The 20,048-nt window shown below is 47.4% G+C and overlaps 1 protein-coding gene across 2 annotated transcripts in view; it reads right to left on the bottom strand.

Moving 5' to 3' along the window:
* LMBR1 (limb development membrane protein 1) overlaps positions 1 to 20,048 on the bottom strand; it is a 753,627-nt gene that overhangs the window by 584,765 nt on the left and 148,814 nt on the right. For both annotated transcript variants that reach the window (XM_085631970.1, XM_085631971.1), the window contains exon 4: positions 1,700 to 1,839. In XM_085631970.1, the coding sequence (XP_085488096.1) occupies positions 1,700 to 1,839 (140 nt within the window). The remainder of the gene's footprint in view (positions 1 to 1,699; positions 1,840 to 20,048) is intronic.

Below are 20,048 nucleotides of genomic sequence, written 5' to 3'. Positions count from 1 at the left end.
TTAGGGCAAACAAAGCAAACACAAGGAGACGATGGACGGAAGGCTGAAACTTTTCAGACACTCACCCCCAGTAACAGATCTGGGTTGAATCCATCATTGTTCTTTAGCTCACTTCGCCACCCCAGTTCAGCCCTAGCCATATGCAAATCAGCCTTGAACCTGTTGCTTATGGGACCAGTCCAGTCTGAACTGCCAGATGATGATGCTGTGCTGGTACCAGTTATGGTGCCAAGAAAAAAATAATCTGTATCTAGTCTGGTGCATGGAGAGAGTTCAAGTGAGTATTCTGTGGGAGTTAATACCCATTAGTAAGTAAATGTTACAGAGAGGATCTGTGCACAAAGTAGATGCCCATGTAAAGGGAAAGGGTCCATGTCACCTTCAGCAATTAATCTGTAAAATAATACAACCACTTCCGCCGACTACACGTGTACATTCTGGACAGAAAATTGCTCAGCTGTGAATTGCATATTATTTGTTAACTACTGCAGCGATTGCTCCATTATGCAGCTTCGCTACAGCACACTACAGCATCAACAAAGTGTTCAGACATGTTTTTATTAGAAAATTGTGGTCTCCAAAAGGACGCTAGTTTGCGAAATAGAAATCCAGCAAGGAACAACATCCCCTGTAAGGGGACATTGTTTCAATTAGGTGGTGTCATCTTTAGACTATGTTGATGGACAGATTTAACCCCATTTGACTGAATAATACTACTGCACTAATGAGAGCATTCTCAACTTTGAAACCCCTTCAATGGGCATCAATAATTAAATACTGGACAAGCGTTAAATTGCACAATTACAAAAAACATGATACAATTACAAAAGCATGCATTAGTGACTAAGGCACATTGCGGGATCAAAGTGAGCAAAACACTATCAACTAGTGGGAGCCCACAAGACGTCCAGTTCAACGTGGGCAGCATAAGCATTCTATTGTATATTCGACCTGTGTTTTTTTAAGGTGTTCATGTTTTTTAGGCATTGGCAGTTTCCCGGTTGTTGGGAGGATGTTTGTCCTTGGTGTAGAGAGACTGTGATAAGATATTGATCTACCATATGCTTGATTTCTATCCCTAAAAATCCAGAGCTTACTTAAACTCAATCAATTCCCTAACTACTGGGAATGAAGAAGTAAGTTGCAGTTCCTGTTTTGGCGTGTCTATATGTTTCTGCTGTGTCATTAATGCCCCCTTCTGTGTTCTCTGTTAGTATTTATCATAAAGAACTTTGAGTGCGTTCATGTTTATTCTTGCTAGTGCAAGGAGGAGTTGTGGCTATGTACTATGTAAATGCTGCTTTCCCTTCTTGCCAAGTGGGTGCAATAAGGTGCTATTTTTAATTAGCTTTGGAGTTCAGACACCATTTCTGTGAGAAAGAGGGCTGGTTCCTACACCCATCACATCAAACATATGATTAACGAAGGAGTTGGACGCAAGTCCCTCAAGAGCGCTCTGAACAATTAAGGCTTTGCTCACTTATTCTGCTTGAGCAACATCTTCTGAGAGTCAATCATCAGCTTAATATGTTTGTGCTGTAAAGGCATACCAGAAGACTCTCATATCACAGAAATATTCATTTCAGATCACTGACACCTACTTAGAGGATAAAACATCCATGAACGTGCCTTTCATTTGTAAGCCACCTTTAAGCAATATTAGCACATCAACTTCCCAGATAATTAGCACATTACTTACCATGGATCAGAGAGCCATTTAACCACTTAATATAGTAGTTCTGGGGGATGGAAAGCAGAATTTCATTGCCGATGATTGAGAAGGGAAGAAGCAAGACTGCACCAGCGGATACAGCAAGGGTGAAGGTGCTCAGGAAGAGGCTGAAAACAAAAACATAACATTAACGATCCAAAATGGGCACCAAAAGCCTATTCAAGTGAAGCATAATATTTGAAATAATTATGAAGAAATGAACACTAAAATAAAGGACTATTTTGTTAACTTAAAAAATGTTTTTTTTAAATTAAAAGACAGTACTATAATATAATATTGCACTGACATAAAATGAATACTATGAGCCTCATTGCGAGTTGGCCACCCTTTGCTGCAGAGTGACAGCTCGGATGTTTTTTAAATTGCTAGCAGTTGTCTCAAAAGCAGTCATGGCACTCTCAGTTTTCCCCCTAAACAGTCAATACTGCTCAGACCCGGATTTACCAAGTCTTTACTGGGCAGATTGCATCTATTTTATCCCCCAAAAAACCCAGGCATTTGCCACCTGCTCCGAGCAAGCATACACTTTCCACAGAACTGATGGAGGTGGATTTTTTGGCTTGAAAGGGGGAGAGGGGGGGGGGGGGTGGCTCGCGAGCGAGGCAATGTTTCTGACCTTCTTGCATCAAGTCTTACAGTTCTGGTTGTCTCCAGGTCCCGAATTATTGGGTCCAGGGTTTTTGGACCGGATAAGTTACATTTTGGCTCAGCAGAGAGGAGTGTTTCAATCTCACCCGATGCCACTGGCTGTTGGGGTTTTCATTTTGCCTCCAATGCAGTGCTTACACTGAACTGCATGAAGAACTACTTTAATGCTATAGGCCTCTCGGTCTGCTCCTGCTGGCTCCCTTGTACTTCCTCCTGTGCACCTCACTCTTCATTTCTCTCCAACACCACCCCGGTTCTCTCTCCTGCCCACCCTCGTTCCATTCGGTGACTCATTCCCCACTTTCCACATCTTGTCTCGTCCTCCAGGGCTGCTGTTTCATGTGCCCTCTTTATTCCCCTCACCACCTTGTCCCTCCTGCCACCCCTCTCTTTCCCCTGTGCACTCCGTGTTCCCCCTTCCCAGCACCCCATCTGGTTACCCCCCCTCAGCTTCTCATTAATGCACCTGTGCACTCCGTGTTCCCCCTTCCTAGCACCCCATCTTGACACATGCAGGCACACTGGAGGGCGCACGGCTGCCGCTCACACACAAAGTCAAGTGCCAAGCAACTGCATGACGGATGTGGGACGCACCTCTCGCCGCAGCCTTGCAGAACAGCAACTGGTGACAGCAGAGAAGAGAACCAAAAGGTACAGCTGGGTTGAAGGAGCGGAGGCGATGACCCTGACAGCAGCCCCCGAATTCACTGTTGGTAGGGCCGAGCTGGGGAGCGCTGGCTGGAGACAGAGGGTCTATGCAACCTAAGATTGGGTGATGCAGCATTAGCCATTAAGCTAGGAGAATACAGTGCACCCCCAAAGTAAGGACGACACTGTGCCCTCCACATGTGGCCAGCCACCGCATCAGAAAATGGACATTGCTGAAATAGCCGAGGCAGAGGAGATGCAGTGGGCCCGGGCCTGCAACCTGTGCAACTGCAAATTAACTGATGCTGGTTCCACTGCTTGAGGAGGGTGAGTGTTGGGACCGGTGGTCCCCGAGCCTCGGCCACCAGCAGGGCTGACAAATGGGGCCCAAGATAAGAGACACCATGCAGGCAGTTGGCTGGGCTTCCTCTGCCTCTTGCGCTGTAATTACAAAGAGGTCAGTGACACCAAGGAGAATCATCTGGCTTACAGCGAGATGCTGAGAGGTAGGCTTCCTTAGAGCCCGAGAAGCCCCTGCAGAGAAACAGACCTTGGGAGGGCGAGAGTGAGTCCCACACCCCCTTCCTTTTATCTTTTTTTGAAACGCTGATTCTCTTGTGCATGGAGGGTCCCAGACAGATCTTCTCGCACATGACAAAAGACGAAGATGGACAGGTATACAGAGACAGGGAGAGGCCCGGCACAGAACATGTCAGACGATACATCTAATTTCTAGATACTGACAGCCATTACCCAGCTGAAAGACACAAGAACAGAAAATGGATGCTATATCCACTAACGTCAATTTATTGCAGGTGGATCTTTGCAAGATGCATGAGTGACCACTGGAAGCAGAACTAAATAGAGCTGAGCTCACCATGGAACTGGAGGACTTGCAAACAATGGTCCACACCCTTACTGACAGAACATCATACCTAGATGCATGCCTGGAAGATTCGGAGGGGAGATCACTGAGGTGTAACCTCAGGTTTGTGGACTGTCCAGAAAGAGTGGAGGGAACCGAGCCAGAGTCTTTCCTGGAGGGTTGGCTTAAGAACCTGCTTGACTCTGACAAACTCTCACCCCACCGGGAAGCCCGCCCACAGCAATAATTGCATGGATCCTCAACTACAGGGACAATATCCTGAAATGGGCGGGCACACAAGGAAGTTCAATTTGAGGTGCAGAACATCTGCATTTTTCCCGGCTACACCAAAAGCTCCCAAATGGAACAGAAATCCTTTCTGGCAGTAAAACAGAAGCTGAGACTTTTAAATATCCGCTACAAGCTACTGATTCTGACAAACTTATGCATCATTCAAGACAGCTACACCCACTTTACCACCACGGATGAGGTGTGGGATCAGCTCAAGAGTATTTGCAAGAAGAGTGATATCCACTTGCCGCACCACTGAGATCGTGGCCACCAAGAACAATAACAGACCCACTGGATTGGAGGAGAGATGGCAACAAGGTATAAGGGATGGCGGAACCCACCTTGCAAATAGAGGTACAATATGATGGTACACTGGCAAAAACAGACACTCCTGACCGTGCACTGAGTGAAGTTGCTGATAGTGGTCGCACTTAAGGAGAGGACCTGGCCACATTGATGAAATGAAAGGAGCTCAATTAGCAGCACAGATATACTAGTCCTTTTGTGAACTTCGAGGCCTGTGACAGATTGTGAGAAGCTGGCCTGGTATATGATGTCCACTAATATAAGTGGGCACCTTGCACCAGTCCAGACAACCCTTATGGTAATTTAAGAGGTCTTAGACAACCTTAGAAAGCTCTTTAAGTGGTAGCTGTAGAGAGCAGCCTTCAGGCTAAGTTTTGAAGGAGTGTAAAGCAGCTTGCTTTACCAGAATGCATTCATATAGCATAGATTAAATGAAAGAGAACCACAAAGTATTTATAAAAATATGTATTTATTATATAACACTATCTAGTACATAACAGTATCTCCTACATGGAGATAGACACAAAGCACACCATACTTTAGCAAAGAAATCACAGTAAATAGCACTAATACACAGTGGGTCCCGGTGGGGGGGCAAATCATATACTAAGAAAGTGGTATAAGAACAACAACTCGAGTCAGGACAATGTTGAGAGGATGTACAATTACTGGGACCCCAAATAACCATCCAAGGTGTGTAGATATGGACCCCACGGAGAGAGTGTGGAGTGTTAGAATACTACCGTGTGCTCTGTAATATTCTATGTGCAAGTCGCAGTTAGACTTTTAGAGGACCCTGAAGAAACCCTGAAGGTTGGAGAGCCACCCCATCTGTGGATACCCTACTATCCACGTTACCTATACCAGGGAAGACGGGTGCATGGGGGTGAAGTGGTGTCGGAAACCGCAGTCAAACCCAATGGAGGACTTCAAGAAAGTGCCGCGGCTGGAAGAGGAGAAAGTGTCTGGGGTAATCCAAACGTGGATTCTTGAAGAAGAGTACCTGAAAGCAGAAGGGACAGAGTCTATGTCACTCAGGAGTGACCAGGAGACTTGGAAGACGAATGCCCTCTGATGTCGGGTGCTTCAGGGATGATGTCGATGACCTTGATGCTGCGGGGACCAGGCAACGCTGAGGACAACCAGGAGCCTGATACAAGCTGTCGCACGAAGGATGTCGAGTGCTGATGGGTCGGTGTCCGGCGGGAGCGCCAACAAGCATTCGCAAATACAACTCACGCAGGAAGTCAAGAAAGTGCACGATTGGGACCAGCAAGGTCCAGGAGACTCACCACAAACAGGGGATTCAGGGTAGGCCCGAGTAAACAGGGGAGCCCAAGGAAAACCCAGTTGACCCTCAAATGGACCCACAGGCCGGAGGCACCGGAGTCGCAAGAGGACCTCGAGCAGTTCACCAAAAGGAGCAGGCTACGGTGCCCACGAGGCGGTGTGGCTGAAGAGCTTGGTGGAAGAAGTTGCCGGAGATTGGGGCTTTCCAATGCACTTGTCGCTAAGTTGGCAACAAGCATTTGCACTTGCAAAATTACGCGAAGGACAGGAGTTGGGTTAATTCAGCCCCCACTAGGGATTCTGGTCTCAAACTCGGTGAGAGGACAGCTCAGGCCAGGAGGGATGCAGGAAACCACCATCTGTGTTGCTGAAACCCGTCTGAGTCCGCAGGAGCTCTTGATCAGCAGACCGGTAAGCAGTGTTGAGGTGCCTACGAATGCAGGGAAGTGACTCCTTCACTTCAAGGGAGATTCCTTCAAGTGTCTTGGATGCTCCACAGGTCCTGCACGGATCCTGTATGGTGCACAGGTACAGACGATGCAGCAGACTGAAAGGGAGACGAAGTCATGCCCAAACGAAGTCCAGCGAGGTCCAGAGTGTCCAGATGGTAGAAGTGCAGTGGTTTCAGTTCTGAATATTATCCCACGACGAATCTAGGGACCTACACCCAGGTAAGCCCTAAAGTACCCTAGGGAAAGGGTTGGGAAGATTCAGGTGCCCCTCCCAGGGGAGGGTCCGGACAGGGGAAAGGTTATTACCATGTCCTTTGTCCAGTTTCGTGCCAGAGCGGAAGCCAACGGCTCTCAGAACTGGTTTGAACTGAACTATGCACAGGGACACCAAATGCGCCCCTTATGCAGACTTTCAGGCGCTGGCAAGCGCACCCACCCACTCAGCCCTCATACACTAAATCCTGTCTAGGAGGTGGTCCCACCTCCCTGTAACAGGATGCCTATTGTTCCACCTTCCGCTGCTCGAGCTTGGCTCAGCAGCAGGATGGCAGAAATTTGTCTCTGGTCGGCAGCAACCATTTTGTACTGTCTTGGTCAAGAAGGCTGGTACCGGGAACACTGAGTGCCTAACAGAGGGCTCTTCCAGTGCTTGGAATCATACCTCCCACACCGTAATGATTCCAACATGTTTGGTAACAAACATGATAGGTTTCGTTGCAGCCGTTTTCGAGATGGTCATCTGTGATTACGTGGTGCCCCTCTATACAGTATATGGCTGCTTCACTGACAACCCGGGAGAATGGACTCCGTATGCAGGGGCACCCTCTCACTTAGAGCACCCTACATTCAGGATTGCTAAGGCCTGCTATAGGGGTGACTTATAGGTTTTAAGTGCAGTGACCTTTAGATATAGTATACGTATATCTTTAGTAAGTGGTGCATGCACCAACTTACACAGGCTGCAATGGCAGGCATGCAGTTCCATGTTGAATGGTCTCTCATGGGTGACATAATACATGCTTGAGCCCAGGGGAGACCTCTGGGGTACCTATGCCCTGGGTACATGGGTACCATATACTAGGGACTGACAAGGGTACCCAGTTTCCAATCTATGATGTACCCAAGTACTGAATACAACAATTTAGGAATAACGCAGATTGACTAGGTCCTGATTAGCAGGATCACAGTCAGACTAGACAAAAACAGCATCACATCAAGCAACAAGCATTGGCATAGCCAATAGGTCTCGCTTTTGGGACCTTATAAGTATTTAGTTATGCAGCACAATATCCTTGGCTCAACATCAACTGTTGCATGGCTAAACACTTATAAGGTCCCAAAGACGAGACCTATTGGCTATGCCAATGCTTGTTACACTTGTTAACACTATCTAGGCATTGGTTATACCTCATTTGTTCCAGTTTAACACTCAAATATAGCATAAGCAACCAGAAAGGTGACCAGTCAAGCTTTGGAAAGGGCCTTCTGGGTCAAGCGATGGGTAAGTCCAGGAGCCTTGATGTAGCAGGAAGCAATCAACAATTTCAGGGAGCTCAAAGCAGGCGGGGGATGGGTAAACCAGGTTCGAACAGAGTGTGGAAAATTGGTTATTGTGTTGTGCAACTCTCACAGCCACAGCTAATAAGTCCTAAACATGGAAGAACTTTCCATAATCCTAGAACTAGGAAGCATATCCCAGTGTTGATTTTAGATATAGCAAGGTCTAAACTCATGGCTATCACCTACTTTGGAGCATGCACCGTGTAAATATCTATATTCCATTTAACTTGCATCTTTGGGTGACCTCACAAATATTTTGCTATGGACCAATTCAATCTGAGGTAAATAAAAATTGGGCTGACCTCACAAGCATGCACCTGCAACCTGATTCGCTCGCACAATACTCAATGCATTTCCCTCAGAATTAGAGCATGATTAAACCTTGGGGCTCTGTATTAGTTCGGTCCACAGTGTTGCAACCACATCTAGAACATGATTCATTCCCTACACTCTCCGATTCATCTATGTTACAAGTAATTCTCTGCATTTCATTTATTATTGTTTGCGTGGGCAATACAGATTAATATGCAATAACAGATTAAGTGAATCCATGGAAACAATAATTCTCAAAGACCTTTCTAGAGCACACTTGTCATTTTGAGGTAATTGTTGTTCCCTTACAGATGGAACTGGGTTCTTGAACACCAAGCAGCTCTCAGCCCTCAATTTCCACATCTAACACTGAAAATGATCAACTTCCTAAACCCGATGTACAATACTTTGTACTCATCATCAATTTAATGCACACTAACCTTGGATTCAAATAAACAAGTGGCAGTGTTATTCTTAGTGGATTTCCAGAGACATCTTTTACACTTCGGCAGACCCAGAAATTCTCCCAAAAATATTTTGAAGCATACAGAATGACCTGTACATATTTGTAGAATGTTAAGGAGCTATAACATACCAACTGACCGGAACTGTAATGTACCATCAATCATTAAACTGCAACGGAACAAATTAATTTTTTGAGCAGCAACCTGACAAAATGTTTATTTGTACTGCTCCCACAGGAGAGTCCAATATTAAACCCAACATATCACCTGCAGGTATCTCCTGCATCCAACAACGCACAAATATACTTGCCATACAGTCATCTATCAAAGGTCTTGCAACAACACTCACAAGCCAAGAGAGGAAATTACCCCTCCCTATCGGTCTGCTTCTATAAATGCCTAAACCCCCATCAGCACAGCACAAAGATCTCTCAGAACTCAAATACATAAAACACTGTACCAAAGCTACATGCTAAGGAATGAGTAGCCAATTCCTCTCACCAAACCCCTCTTCTCAGGCAACCTTCCCATAATCAGTTAAGGAAATATATCTAAGGTAGGCATACATCAGTGTAGCACAGCCTTGCGGTTGGCTATTTATTACCTTCCAGAGAGCGCAAACCACTCCACGCACAACCTTACAGAATATGCCACTCAAAGCACACAAGAGGGCAGCAGTGCTACAAAAGATGCTCAGCAGCACTGACACTTCAGCCCGAAGAATGATCAAACGCTCCCCTGCTTAGAATGAGATAAAGATCAGAGTCACATGGCACAGGCACCCATACACAAAGTACATGACACAGACCTCTGGCAGGCTTGAGCATATCACAATCACCCCACTAACTTATGTGGACAAAAATCACAAAAAAATATATTTAACATATTAGCCTCCCCTATCCGAACAGGACGACATAACAGTCAACGAGAAATCCTAGAAAAGCGCTGAAACGGTGCCCAGCCTCAGAAAGAACTACAAGGCCATGTATGTAGCAGAAGCAAAATTACTTAGCTATCAGAGACAAACTGAAAAACTAGCAAAATGTTTCCCTCCACTAATTAACTAGCTGTAACGCCGACTTGCATGAAGGGTAACGGCTTACATAACATTATATCTACAATACAGTAAGAGCTTTTTAATCTGGATAATTGGATAGGGGAAATGCTTTTGCAATAAACGCCTGATGTCTGGCCACAATCATGGACAACTCTAATGCCCCTGACATTACTAAAGAAGTCTCTAATTAAAAACCCTATTGTCATGTTGATGCACCTATAATGCCTGATAGGAGGTCGGGGCTTTGTTAGGTCTGTGGAAAAGCCAGACGAAGCATTGAAGCGTTAACGTGTGTGCTCTTTTGTGGCAAAAACCACAGCCAGGTACACAGAATGCATCGCACAATGTATAAAGGGATACTGATTCAATTACCGTATTGGGCGCGGGTGGGAAAAGTTGTTGTGCGGCGAAAGTAAAAGCAGCGCGATTTAACAGGAGAAGCGGCGGGGGAGGGTCGGAGGAGCGTCGCGGGAGGGGGGCGCGGGTGGGGAAAGTTGGTGTGCGGCGAAAGCAACGCGATTTAACGCGAGACGCTGACCAAGATAAAACAAGTATATGCTAAGAAAGAGAAAAGGACCTGAAAAGCTGTAGCCGGTAGTCGCGGGAGGGAGGGGGGGCGCGGGTGTATAAAGTAGGTGTGCGGCGAAAGTGAAATGCTACTGCCGGCCACATCTTGCAGTGCATGTGTGCGAGTGGTGCACGCGCAGCAGTAATCACGCCATATGGCGCCTCTGCTCAAGCACGCACCCGCACACATGCACTGTAGCTCTAGGCTGGCCTGGTAGCACTTTTTGGAGCCCTCTCAATAAGTCTCGCCAGACCAGCGCATGCGCTGGGTCAGGCGAGACCTAAAAAGGGGGTAACCACAAGAAGCAAATCCTACATTCCTACACAACCCCCCCCCCCCCCCCCCACCCCCATTGTAAGGAGATGAGACTAACCTTGCTCAGTTGAGTCTTCATGTTTTAAGTGGAAATATCTGGAGAGTCAATCTGCATTGGCATGGTTACTCCCAGGTCTATGTTCCACTGTATAGTCCATCCCCTGTAGGGAAATGGACCACCTCAACAGTTTGGGGTTTTCACCTTTCATCTGTTTTAGCCATAAGAGGGGCTTATGGTCTGTCTGAACAAGGAAGTGAGTGCCAAACAAGTATGGCCTCAACTTCTTCAGGACCCGGACCAGAGCAAAGGCTACCCTCTCTATAGCTGACCAACGTTTCTCTCTGGGGGTCAACATTCTGCTGATAAACGCTACTGGTTGATCCTGGCCCTCTGCATTAAGTTGTGACGGCACAGCCCCTACCCCCAACTCAGATGCATCTGTTTGGACAATGAATTGCTTAGAGTAGGCAGGACATTGTAGTATGAGAGCAGTGCGCATTGACTGTTTGAGATCATCAAATGCCTTCTGACAGCTAACTGTCCACTGAACTTTCTTGGGCATTTTCTTGGATGTCAGATCATTTACAAAGGAGTCACTTTGGACCCATAGCCTTCGACAAATCTTCTGTAGTACCCAGTCAGGCCAAAGAAAGTTCTGACCTGAGTCTGGATAGTTGGAGCAACCCAGTCCATTATGGCCTGGATTTTGCTCTGAAGTGGGGGAACCTGGCCTCCACCCACAAGGTGGCCCAGGTACACAACCTTGCTCTGCCCTATCTGGCACTTAGTAGCCTTGATAGTGAGGCCTGCTTTCTGCAGAGCCTCAAAAACATTATTCTGGTGGACCAGGTGATTCTCCCAGCGGGAGCTAAAGACAGCTATATCTTCAAGATAGGCTGCACTATAGGCTTTCAGACATGTGAGAACTTTATTCACCAGCCTTTGCAATGTAGCAGGCGCATTCTTCAAACCAAAGGGCATCACAATAAATTGATAATGCCCACTAGGGGATGAGAATGCGGTTTTTGGTTTGGCATCCACAGCTAGTCTGAATTACCAATAGACAGCAGTTAGGTCAAATGTGCTCAAGAACTTGGCTGGGACCAAAGTGTCAATAAGCTCATCCGCCCTAGAAACTGGATGAGCATCAATCCTAGTGACTGCATTGAGTCCCCTGTAGTCATCACAAAACCCCATCTCTCTATTACCACCCTGGGTATGAGGTTTTGGTACCAAGACCACTGGACAAGCCCAAGAGCTATCTGAGGGCATAATCACTCCCAACTCCATCATCTTTTGAACCTCTGTCCTGATGCAATCTCTGACATGGTCAGGCTACCTATAGATTTTGTTCTTGACAGGTAGACTCTCACCTGTGTACACTTCATGGGTACACCAGGTGGTTTGACTGGGGGTCAGAGAGAACGTGTGCCTGTATTGATTGAGGACCTTCCTGCAATCAATCTGCTGTTGGTCAGTGAGGCTGCCTGCCAATGCTACACCATCAACTGACCCATCATCAGGGTTTTGTGAGCGAGATCAGGGAGAAGGTCACTCTCTTCCTCCTGTCCCTCACCAGTTGCCATGAGCAAGCCAGTGACAGCCCTGTCCACAAAAGGTTTTAGCCTGTACACATGGAGCACCCTATGGGGGTTCCTGGGAGTGCCAAGGTCCACCAGGTAGGTGACCTCACCATTTTGTTTAATGATAGTGTGGGGTTCACTCCATGCATCTTGGAGGGCAGCTGGGGTCACAGGCTTCAACACCCACACCTTCTGACCTGACTGTAAAACAGTCAGGACAGCTTTTTGGTCATGCCAAGCTTTTTGCAGTTCTTGGCTAGCCTTCAGGTTTTTACTTGCCTTCTTCATGTACTCAGCCATCACGGAGCAGAGATCAAGTACATGTCTTGTTTGGGAGGTTTGAGAGGTAACTCCCATCCCTCAGTCACCAAACACAAGGGAGCCCTAACTGGATGTCCTAACAGAAGTTCAAAAGGGCTGTAGCCAACCCCCTTCTTAGGGACCTCTCTGTTGGCAAAGAGAAGGCAGGGCAGAAGGACATCCCATTTTCGCCTAAGCTTTTCTGGGAGGCCCATGATCATGCCCTTCAGGGTTTAGTTGAATCTCTCAACTAACCCACTGCATTGGGGACGATAGGGTGTGGTGAATTTGTAATTCACACCACTCTGCTTCTTACACATTGCAGTGATACAACTTGACATGAAGTTTGTACCTCGGTCAGTTAAAACATCCTTAGGGAAGACCACCCTGGAAAAAATTCCCAAGAGGGCCCTTGCCACCACAGGAGCTGTAGTGGTCATAAGGGGAATTGCTTTCGAGTACCTAGTGGCATGGTCCACCACCACTAGTATGCAACTGTCCCCAGATGCTGTAGGAGGGTTCATGGGACCAATGATATCAATCCCAACCCTCTCAAAGGGAACCCCCACCACTGGCAGTGGTATCAGGGAGGGCCTTGTGGTGCCACCAGCCTTACCATTGGCTTGGCAAGCAGCACAGGAGTGACACAACTCCTTGGTGTCCTCAGACATGTAAGGCCAGTGAAAGTGAGGGACAAGTCTGTCCCAAGTTTTACTTTGACCCAAGGGTCCTGCCAGGGGAATGTCATGTGTTAGGATGAGTAGAAAGCCCCTAAACTTCAGAGGTATAACCAGCTACCTGGTGGGACCCGGCTTGGGGTCTCTACCCTCTGAGTAAAGGAGTCCATCATCCCAGTAGATCCTGTGGGACCCACTGACATTCCCAGTAGCAGCTTGCTATCTGAGGGGTTCAAGAGAGGGGGAGGTTTGCTGCTCCAAACTCAAGTCTGCCCTGGAATGGCCCCCTGGCCCCAAGAACTCAACCTGATCAGGCTCAAGTTCATCTGGGGCAGTTCCTTCACAGGGACTAATATTATCTGCGTCAAGAGACTGATCCTCACTTTGAGTCCGGGGGGGGGGGGGAAAGACACAGCCTTACCCCTTCTGCTCCTTCTCTTGGAAGGCACCTGGTCCATTGTTCCAGGATCCAGGGCCTATTCAGTGGATGTCAGTTTGGCTTGTAACCTGGTCACAGCAAACACCTCTGCAGTGATGCCCAACATTGCTGCATGAGTCCTAATTTCAACCTCAGCCCAGGCAGAAGTTTCAAAATCATTGCCCAACAAACAATCTACTGGTAGGTCTAACTTACCACAACCCTTTTAGGGCCAGTTACCCCTTCCCAGCTGAAATTAACAACTGCCAATGAATGGTCAGTCCTGACATAGTTTTCATTGGTCACTTGGTACATTTCTCCAAGTATGATCTGTCCAGCAGACACAAGTTTCTCGGTCACCATTGTGGCACTTGCCCCAGTGTTCCTGTAGGTCATTGCCTCTGTTCCATTTATCAAAGGCTGTTGTCTGTACTTGCCCAGGTTACTGAGACTGGCAAGTAAGGTGGCAAGATCCATGCCACCATCACAAACTAGAACAGCCTGAACTGGAGTTCTGACTAAGCCAGAACCCAACTCAGATCCCAAGGTTAACCCTACTATTCCCTTGTTTGCTGTACTACCACCTGCACTGGAGCTAGGGGGCACAGTTGCCTTAGGGGCAGTGGTAGTAGTTGTAGTTTCCTGGACCTTTGGACAATCAGCATCCTTTGTCCAATGGGTCTTCTGTTTACAGAGATAACACCAGCGTTCTTTTTTTGCGTTTACCCTTGTTGGATTGTGACTCCCCTCCACCCCACCCCATATGCAGGTTTTTGGGGCCCTGATGAAGACTTTGTCTTTACCCTAGTCCCCACCCTTATCTTGAGGTTTTTGAAAAATCTTGCGTCTTCTGGTCACCATTATTGTTCTGGTTTTTCTGCTTCACCCTGGTCCTGACCCACTTATCTGCCTTCCTATCCAATTCTTGGGGAGAAGTCAAATCTGAATCTACCAGGCACTGATGCAATTGTTGATTTTGACAATTATTAAGGATCTGCTCCCTTATAATCAAATTGTACAATCCATCAAAATCATGCACTTTGCTGCCAAGCAAATAACCTTCTAGAGCCTTAATAGCACTATTCACAAAGTCTACCCAGTCCTGATCCTGTGTTTTCTGGGTGTCTCTGAACTTAATCCTGTATTGTTCAGTGGTTAAGCCAAAACCATCAATGAGAGCACTCTTCAAAACTGGGTAATTGTCAGCATCCTCTTCTCTAACAGTAAGGAGCGTATCTCAACCTTGGTCAGCAAAGGAGAGCCACAAGATAGCTGCCCACTGCTCTTGAGGGATCATCTGCACTTTACAGTCCTCTCTAAAGCAGTTATTCATTTGTGGACATCATCCCCAACATGGTAGAGAGGGACAATCTTGCTCAGGTTCATATGGTCAAAGGAATGTTCCTTACCTCTAGGGACACTGTTGCTGCCACCATGGGACTCTAGTCCCAATTTCTTCCAAGCCTTCTAGACTTCTAGGGACTCTCTGTCAAGGGCCAACTGTTCTTTCCAGAGCCTACGCCTGGCTTTCTCAAGTTCAAGCGGTTGGTACTCCCTATCAAAAGAGTTCCCTCCTTTACTAGAAATAGAGGTCCCTACTGATTGTCTAGGAGTATTGGATGCTGCACCTTCCCAGGAGGATCAAAGGGGGTATCCTCTTGGCCCTCTGTGTTCTCCTCTGGGAGTTCTGAATTGTCCAGGTGGAAGTCATCAGGCTCCACCTGGTCAGGGTCAGATTCTAGGTCAAAGAGGGGGCTCCCCTCCTGCCCTATCTTCATGCGCTGGCCCACCCACTATGTCCTGTTAATCTGACCCAGAGGCTTTCCTCAGGTCATCCAACAGTAACACCTCTACAAGGCATTGAGTGTTGGCACTTCTCCCTATCTTCAGCTTTCTAGAGGCACACAGTGCGTTCAGTTCTTGAAACAAAAGTTTACTGTATCTAGAAGGCAGAGAGCCACTGGCATCTCTTTTAGTAGACATACTGTGTGAGGTGTGGTGTTGCACCTACCTAATCTAGTGGGAACTAGACTCTCTGAGGTTGGAGAAAGGGTGTGCTTGACCCTTTATTTACCCAACCCTAAGTTCAGTAGAACTTACTTATTCTAAGCTTGTATTTATATGTGCCTATTACTAGTGATTTTTCAGTTATCAATACAAAGATTTATCTGGTAAAACAATGCAGGCTTGAATCCCAACCGCTGCACACCAATGTGAGAAGCTGGCCTGGTATATGACGTCCACTAACGTAAGTGGGATCCTTGCACCAGTCCAGACAACCCGTATGGTGATTTACGAGGTCTTAGACAATCTTAGAAGGCTCTCTAAGTGGTAGCTGTGGAGAGCAGCCTTCAGGCTTAGTCTTGAAGGAGCGTAAAGGAGCTTGTTTTACCAGAATGCAATCATATAGTATAGATTAAAAGAAAAAGAACCACACAAAGTATTTATAAAAATATGTATTTATTATACAACACCATCTAGTATGTTACAGTATCTCCCACATGGAGATAGACACAAAGCACACCATACTTTAGCAAATAAATCACAGTAAATGGCACTAATACACAGTGGGCCCCAGGGGGGACCAAACTATATACTAAGAAAGTGGTAGAAGAACCACAACTCGAGTCAAGACAATGTTGAGAGGATGTAGAATTGCTGGGACCCCAAGAAACCACCCAAGGTGAGTAGATAGGGACCCCACGGAGAGCATGTGCAGTGTTAGGACACGACTGTGTGCTCCATACAAGTCTATGTGCAAGTCGCTGTTGGATTTTTAGAAATTAAGCACCCTTCCCAGAGGACCCTGAAGAAACCCCGTGGAAGACAGAAGGTTTGAGAGCCACCCCACCCGTGGATAACCTAGTACGCAGGTTACCTATACCAGGGAAGCCGGGTGCATAGGGTTGAAGAGGTGTCGGAAACTGCAGTCGAACCCAATGGAGGACTTCAGGAAAGGGCCGCTGCTGGAAGAGGAGAAAATGTCTGGGGGAATCCAAACGTGGATTCTTGAAGAAGAGTACCTGAAAGCAGAAGGGACAGAGTCTATGTCACTCAGGAGTGACCAGGCGACTTGGAAGACGAATGCCCTCCAATGTCAGGTGCTTCAGGGATGATGTTGATGACCTTGATTCTGCAGCTGCGGGGACCAGGCGACGCTGAGGACGACCAGGAGCCGGATACGAGCTATCCCACAAAGGATGTTGAGTGCTGAGAGATCCGTGTCCAGCGGAAGCACCAACAAGCCTTGGCAAATGCAACGCACGCAGCAAGTCAAGAAGGTGCACAGTTGGGACCAGCAAGGTCCAGGAGACTCACCACAAGCAGGGGAGTCAGGGCAGCCCGAGCCAACAGGGGACTTGCAAAAGTACGCGGTGCACAGGGGTTCGGATAATGCAGCCCCCACGAGAAATTCTGGCCTCAAACTCAGTGAGAAGACAGCTCAGGCCTCGAGGGACTTGGGAAACCACCACATGTGTTGTTGAACCCGTCTGAGTCCGCAGGAGCTCGGGATCAGCAGACCGGTCAGCAGTGTTGAGGTGCCGGGCAAACGCAGGGAAGTGACTCCTTCACTTCAAGGGAGATTCCTTCAAGTGTCTTGGATGCTCCACAATTCCTGTATGGTGCACAGGCACAGATGATGCAGCAGACTGAAAGGGAGACGAAGTCAGGCCAAAATGAAGTCCAGCGAGGTCCAGAGTGCCCAGATGGTTGAAGTGCAGTTGTTTCAGTTTGGAATCTTATCCCACGAAAAATCTAGGGACCTACACCCAAGTAAGCCCTTAAGTACCCTAGGGAAAAGGTTGGAAAGATTCAGGAGCCAACAGGTTCCCAGAACTGGTTTAAACTGGACTATGCACAGAGACATCAAATGAGCCCCTCATGCAGACTTTCAGGCGCTGGCAAGAGCACCCACCCAGCCCTAATACACAAAATCCTGTCTAGGAGATGGTCACACCTCCCTGTGACAGGATGCCTATTGTCCCACATTCCTCTGCTCGAGCCTGGCTCAGCAGCATGAGGGCAGAAATGTGTCTCTGGTCGGCAGCAACCATTTTGTGCTGTCCGGGTCAAGAAGGCTAGTACCGGGAACACAGAGCCTAACAGAGGGCTCTTCCAGTGCTTGGAATTATACCTCCCACACCGTTTACGGTGTGTAGGTATAATTCTAACATGTTTGATACCAAACAGGTTAGGATTCTTTGCAGTAGTTTGAGATGGTCATTGCTTGATAACACGCTGCCCCTCTATATAGTATTTGGCTGCTTTAATGACAAGCCGGGAGAATGGACTCCGTAGGCAGCAGTGGTGTCCTGCTCATGCAGGGGCAGCCTCTCACTTAGAAGAAAGCACCCTGCCTTCAGGATCGCGAAGGCCTGCTTTAGGGGTGACTTTTAGGCTTTAAGTGCAGTGACCCTTAGATATAGTAAACATATATCTATAGTTAGTGGTGCATGCACCAACTTACACAGGCTGCAATGGCAGGCCTGCAGTTCCATTTTGAATGGTCTCTCATGGGTGGCATAATACATGCTTCAGCCCAAGGACAACCTCTGGGGTACCTATGCCCTGGGTAGATGGGTACCATTTACTAGGAACTGACAAGGGTACCCCAGTATCCAATCTGGGATGTACCCAAGTACCGAATACAACAATCTAGGGAGAAAGCAGACAGACTGGGGTCCTGTTTAGCAGGATCCCAGTCAGACTAGTCAAAAACAGCATCACATCAAGCAAAAAGTGGGGGTAACCATAAGAAGCAGATCCTACTTTCCTACACAGATAGTGAACTGTACTCACAAGAGGTTAGATTTCCTGAAGAGTTTCAAAACTGCACATGCTTTAATTAACACCACTTTTAATATAGGACAGAAAAGCGGCCTCAGGCATACTGGACTGAATTAGAGGGGAGGAGTACCTCACTGAAGGCACGAATGAGCAGGGTTGCCTGTGGATGCAAAACATTGAGGTGTGCCTAGGGACTGACCATACTAGGGTGCTTCCAAGGCCTTTTGTGTACCCTACCAAGGGTCCTGACCTCTGTTAAAGACTAGTACTCTGACTTACTGGCATTGGAGGACACAAGGCCCATTCCTGTTTGAGTTGCTTGTAATTTGTGAGTGCAGACTTCGTCAGACTGCACTCACAGAAACCATTTAGTTGTTACATACCACAAGTTTAAGGGGCCATACGGGAAAGCACCCGCTTTTGAGTTTTAAGGGCGTAAACCCGGGGGGTAGGAAGGGTGGTTTGGAGGATCATGCACACTAGGGGAGGTGTACTGCGAGCGACAACACAGACCTCAAATACTACACCCAAGGCAGTCTAGACTGCTTTACCGATTACCACAACTGCCAGGGGTGGGTTTGCAGCAGGACACTTCAGGAAATGGGCAATGTATACACAGGAGTGCTCACATGGCTACCAGGAACATTAGAGGTCTCAATGTTTATACTGAACAGTAGAAGATGCATGCATACCCCCAAAGGCAAGGTAGCCGTGTTGCCATGCTACAAGAGACACATTTAACTGATGAGGAAGCAAACAAATTGAAAAAGAAATGGAGGGGACAGAGGTTTTCCTCAACACATTCCTCCTATGCAAGGGGGGGTTACAATACAGCTGATCACAGCAGCTCCATATGCATGTGGATGTGGAGGGAAGATTTGATTTCATTTGTGGGGCAAATGATGGTAGGGAGGTGTGCTTGTTGAGTTCATATGCAACCAACACGGACGATAACACTTGCTATTGGACCTTACTGGACTTGCTGCACCCAGGTGTAGAGATTCCACTTATTTGGGAAGGGGAACTTCAACTACATATAAAATGGAGATATGGATAGATGCCCACCTAGACAATACACGAAACCAGGGATGACTGCTGCGCTGAGGTACTGGAACACTTATGGGGTACTGATATTTGGCATACTCCATATCCTACACATAGACAATACCCATGTTACTCAGCGACACACAATACACACAGAAGATAGGACGGCATACTGGTGACTAGGGAATTTGGCGCCAGGAAACACAACGCTAAATACCTAAATAGATTCCTCTAGGATTTTGTGCACAGCTGGGTTTACCAGCGCAAGGGTGTCCGAATGAGAGTCGCTGAGGCAGCAGTGCTGGGGAATGTATATCTAAGACATATGGCATCCGACAACAATTGACACAAGAAGAGACACAAAACGAGGTGCAGCAGACAGATATAGGGCTGATCGGCCACCATAAGGGCCCTCTTTACCGCAAAATAGCAACCCTACTGGAGACACCTGATAAGAATACCCTCCGAGAGTACAGGCAGAAGCTCAATGCTGAGGAAGACAGGCCCAGCCAACTAATTGCCTGGGTCCTAAAAAGAGTGGCCTGCTCTTCTTTCATCCCATCTCTAAATAGGCTGGATGGAACGAGAGCTGTGACACAGAGCAGTTTAAATGTGGCCCTAGCAGAATACCTATCTCAACTTTATAAGAGGCCAAAAGCGAAAATGGGAATGTCTGGCACACCTCTCTATCCCCTATCTCTCGGAAGAGGACAGTGCAGAGCTAGAGAA

This window comes from Triturus cristatus, chromosome 10, assembly GCF_964204655.1.
Source record: "Triturus cristatus chromosome 10, aTriCri1.1, whole genome shotgun sequence".
In the NCBI taxonomy this organism is placed as follows: Eukaryota; Metazoa; Chordata; class Amphibia; order Caudata; family Salamandridae; genus Triturus; species Triturus cristatus.
This window is presented reverse-complemented; position numbering and strand designations above follow the sequence as displayed.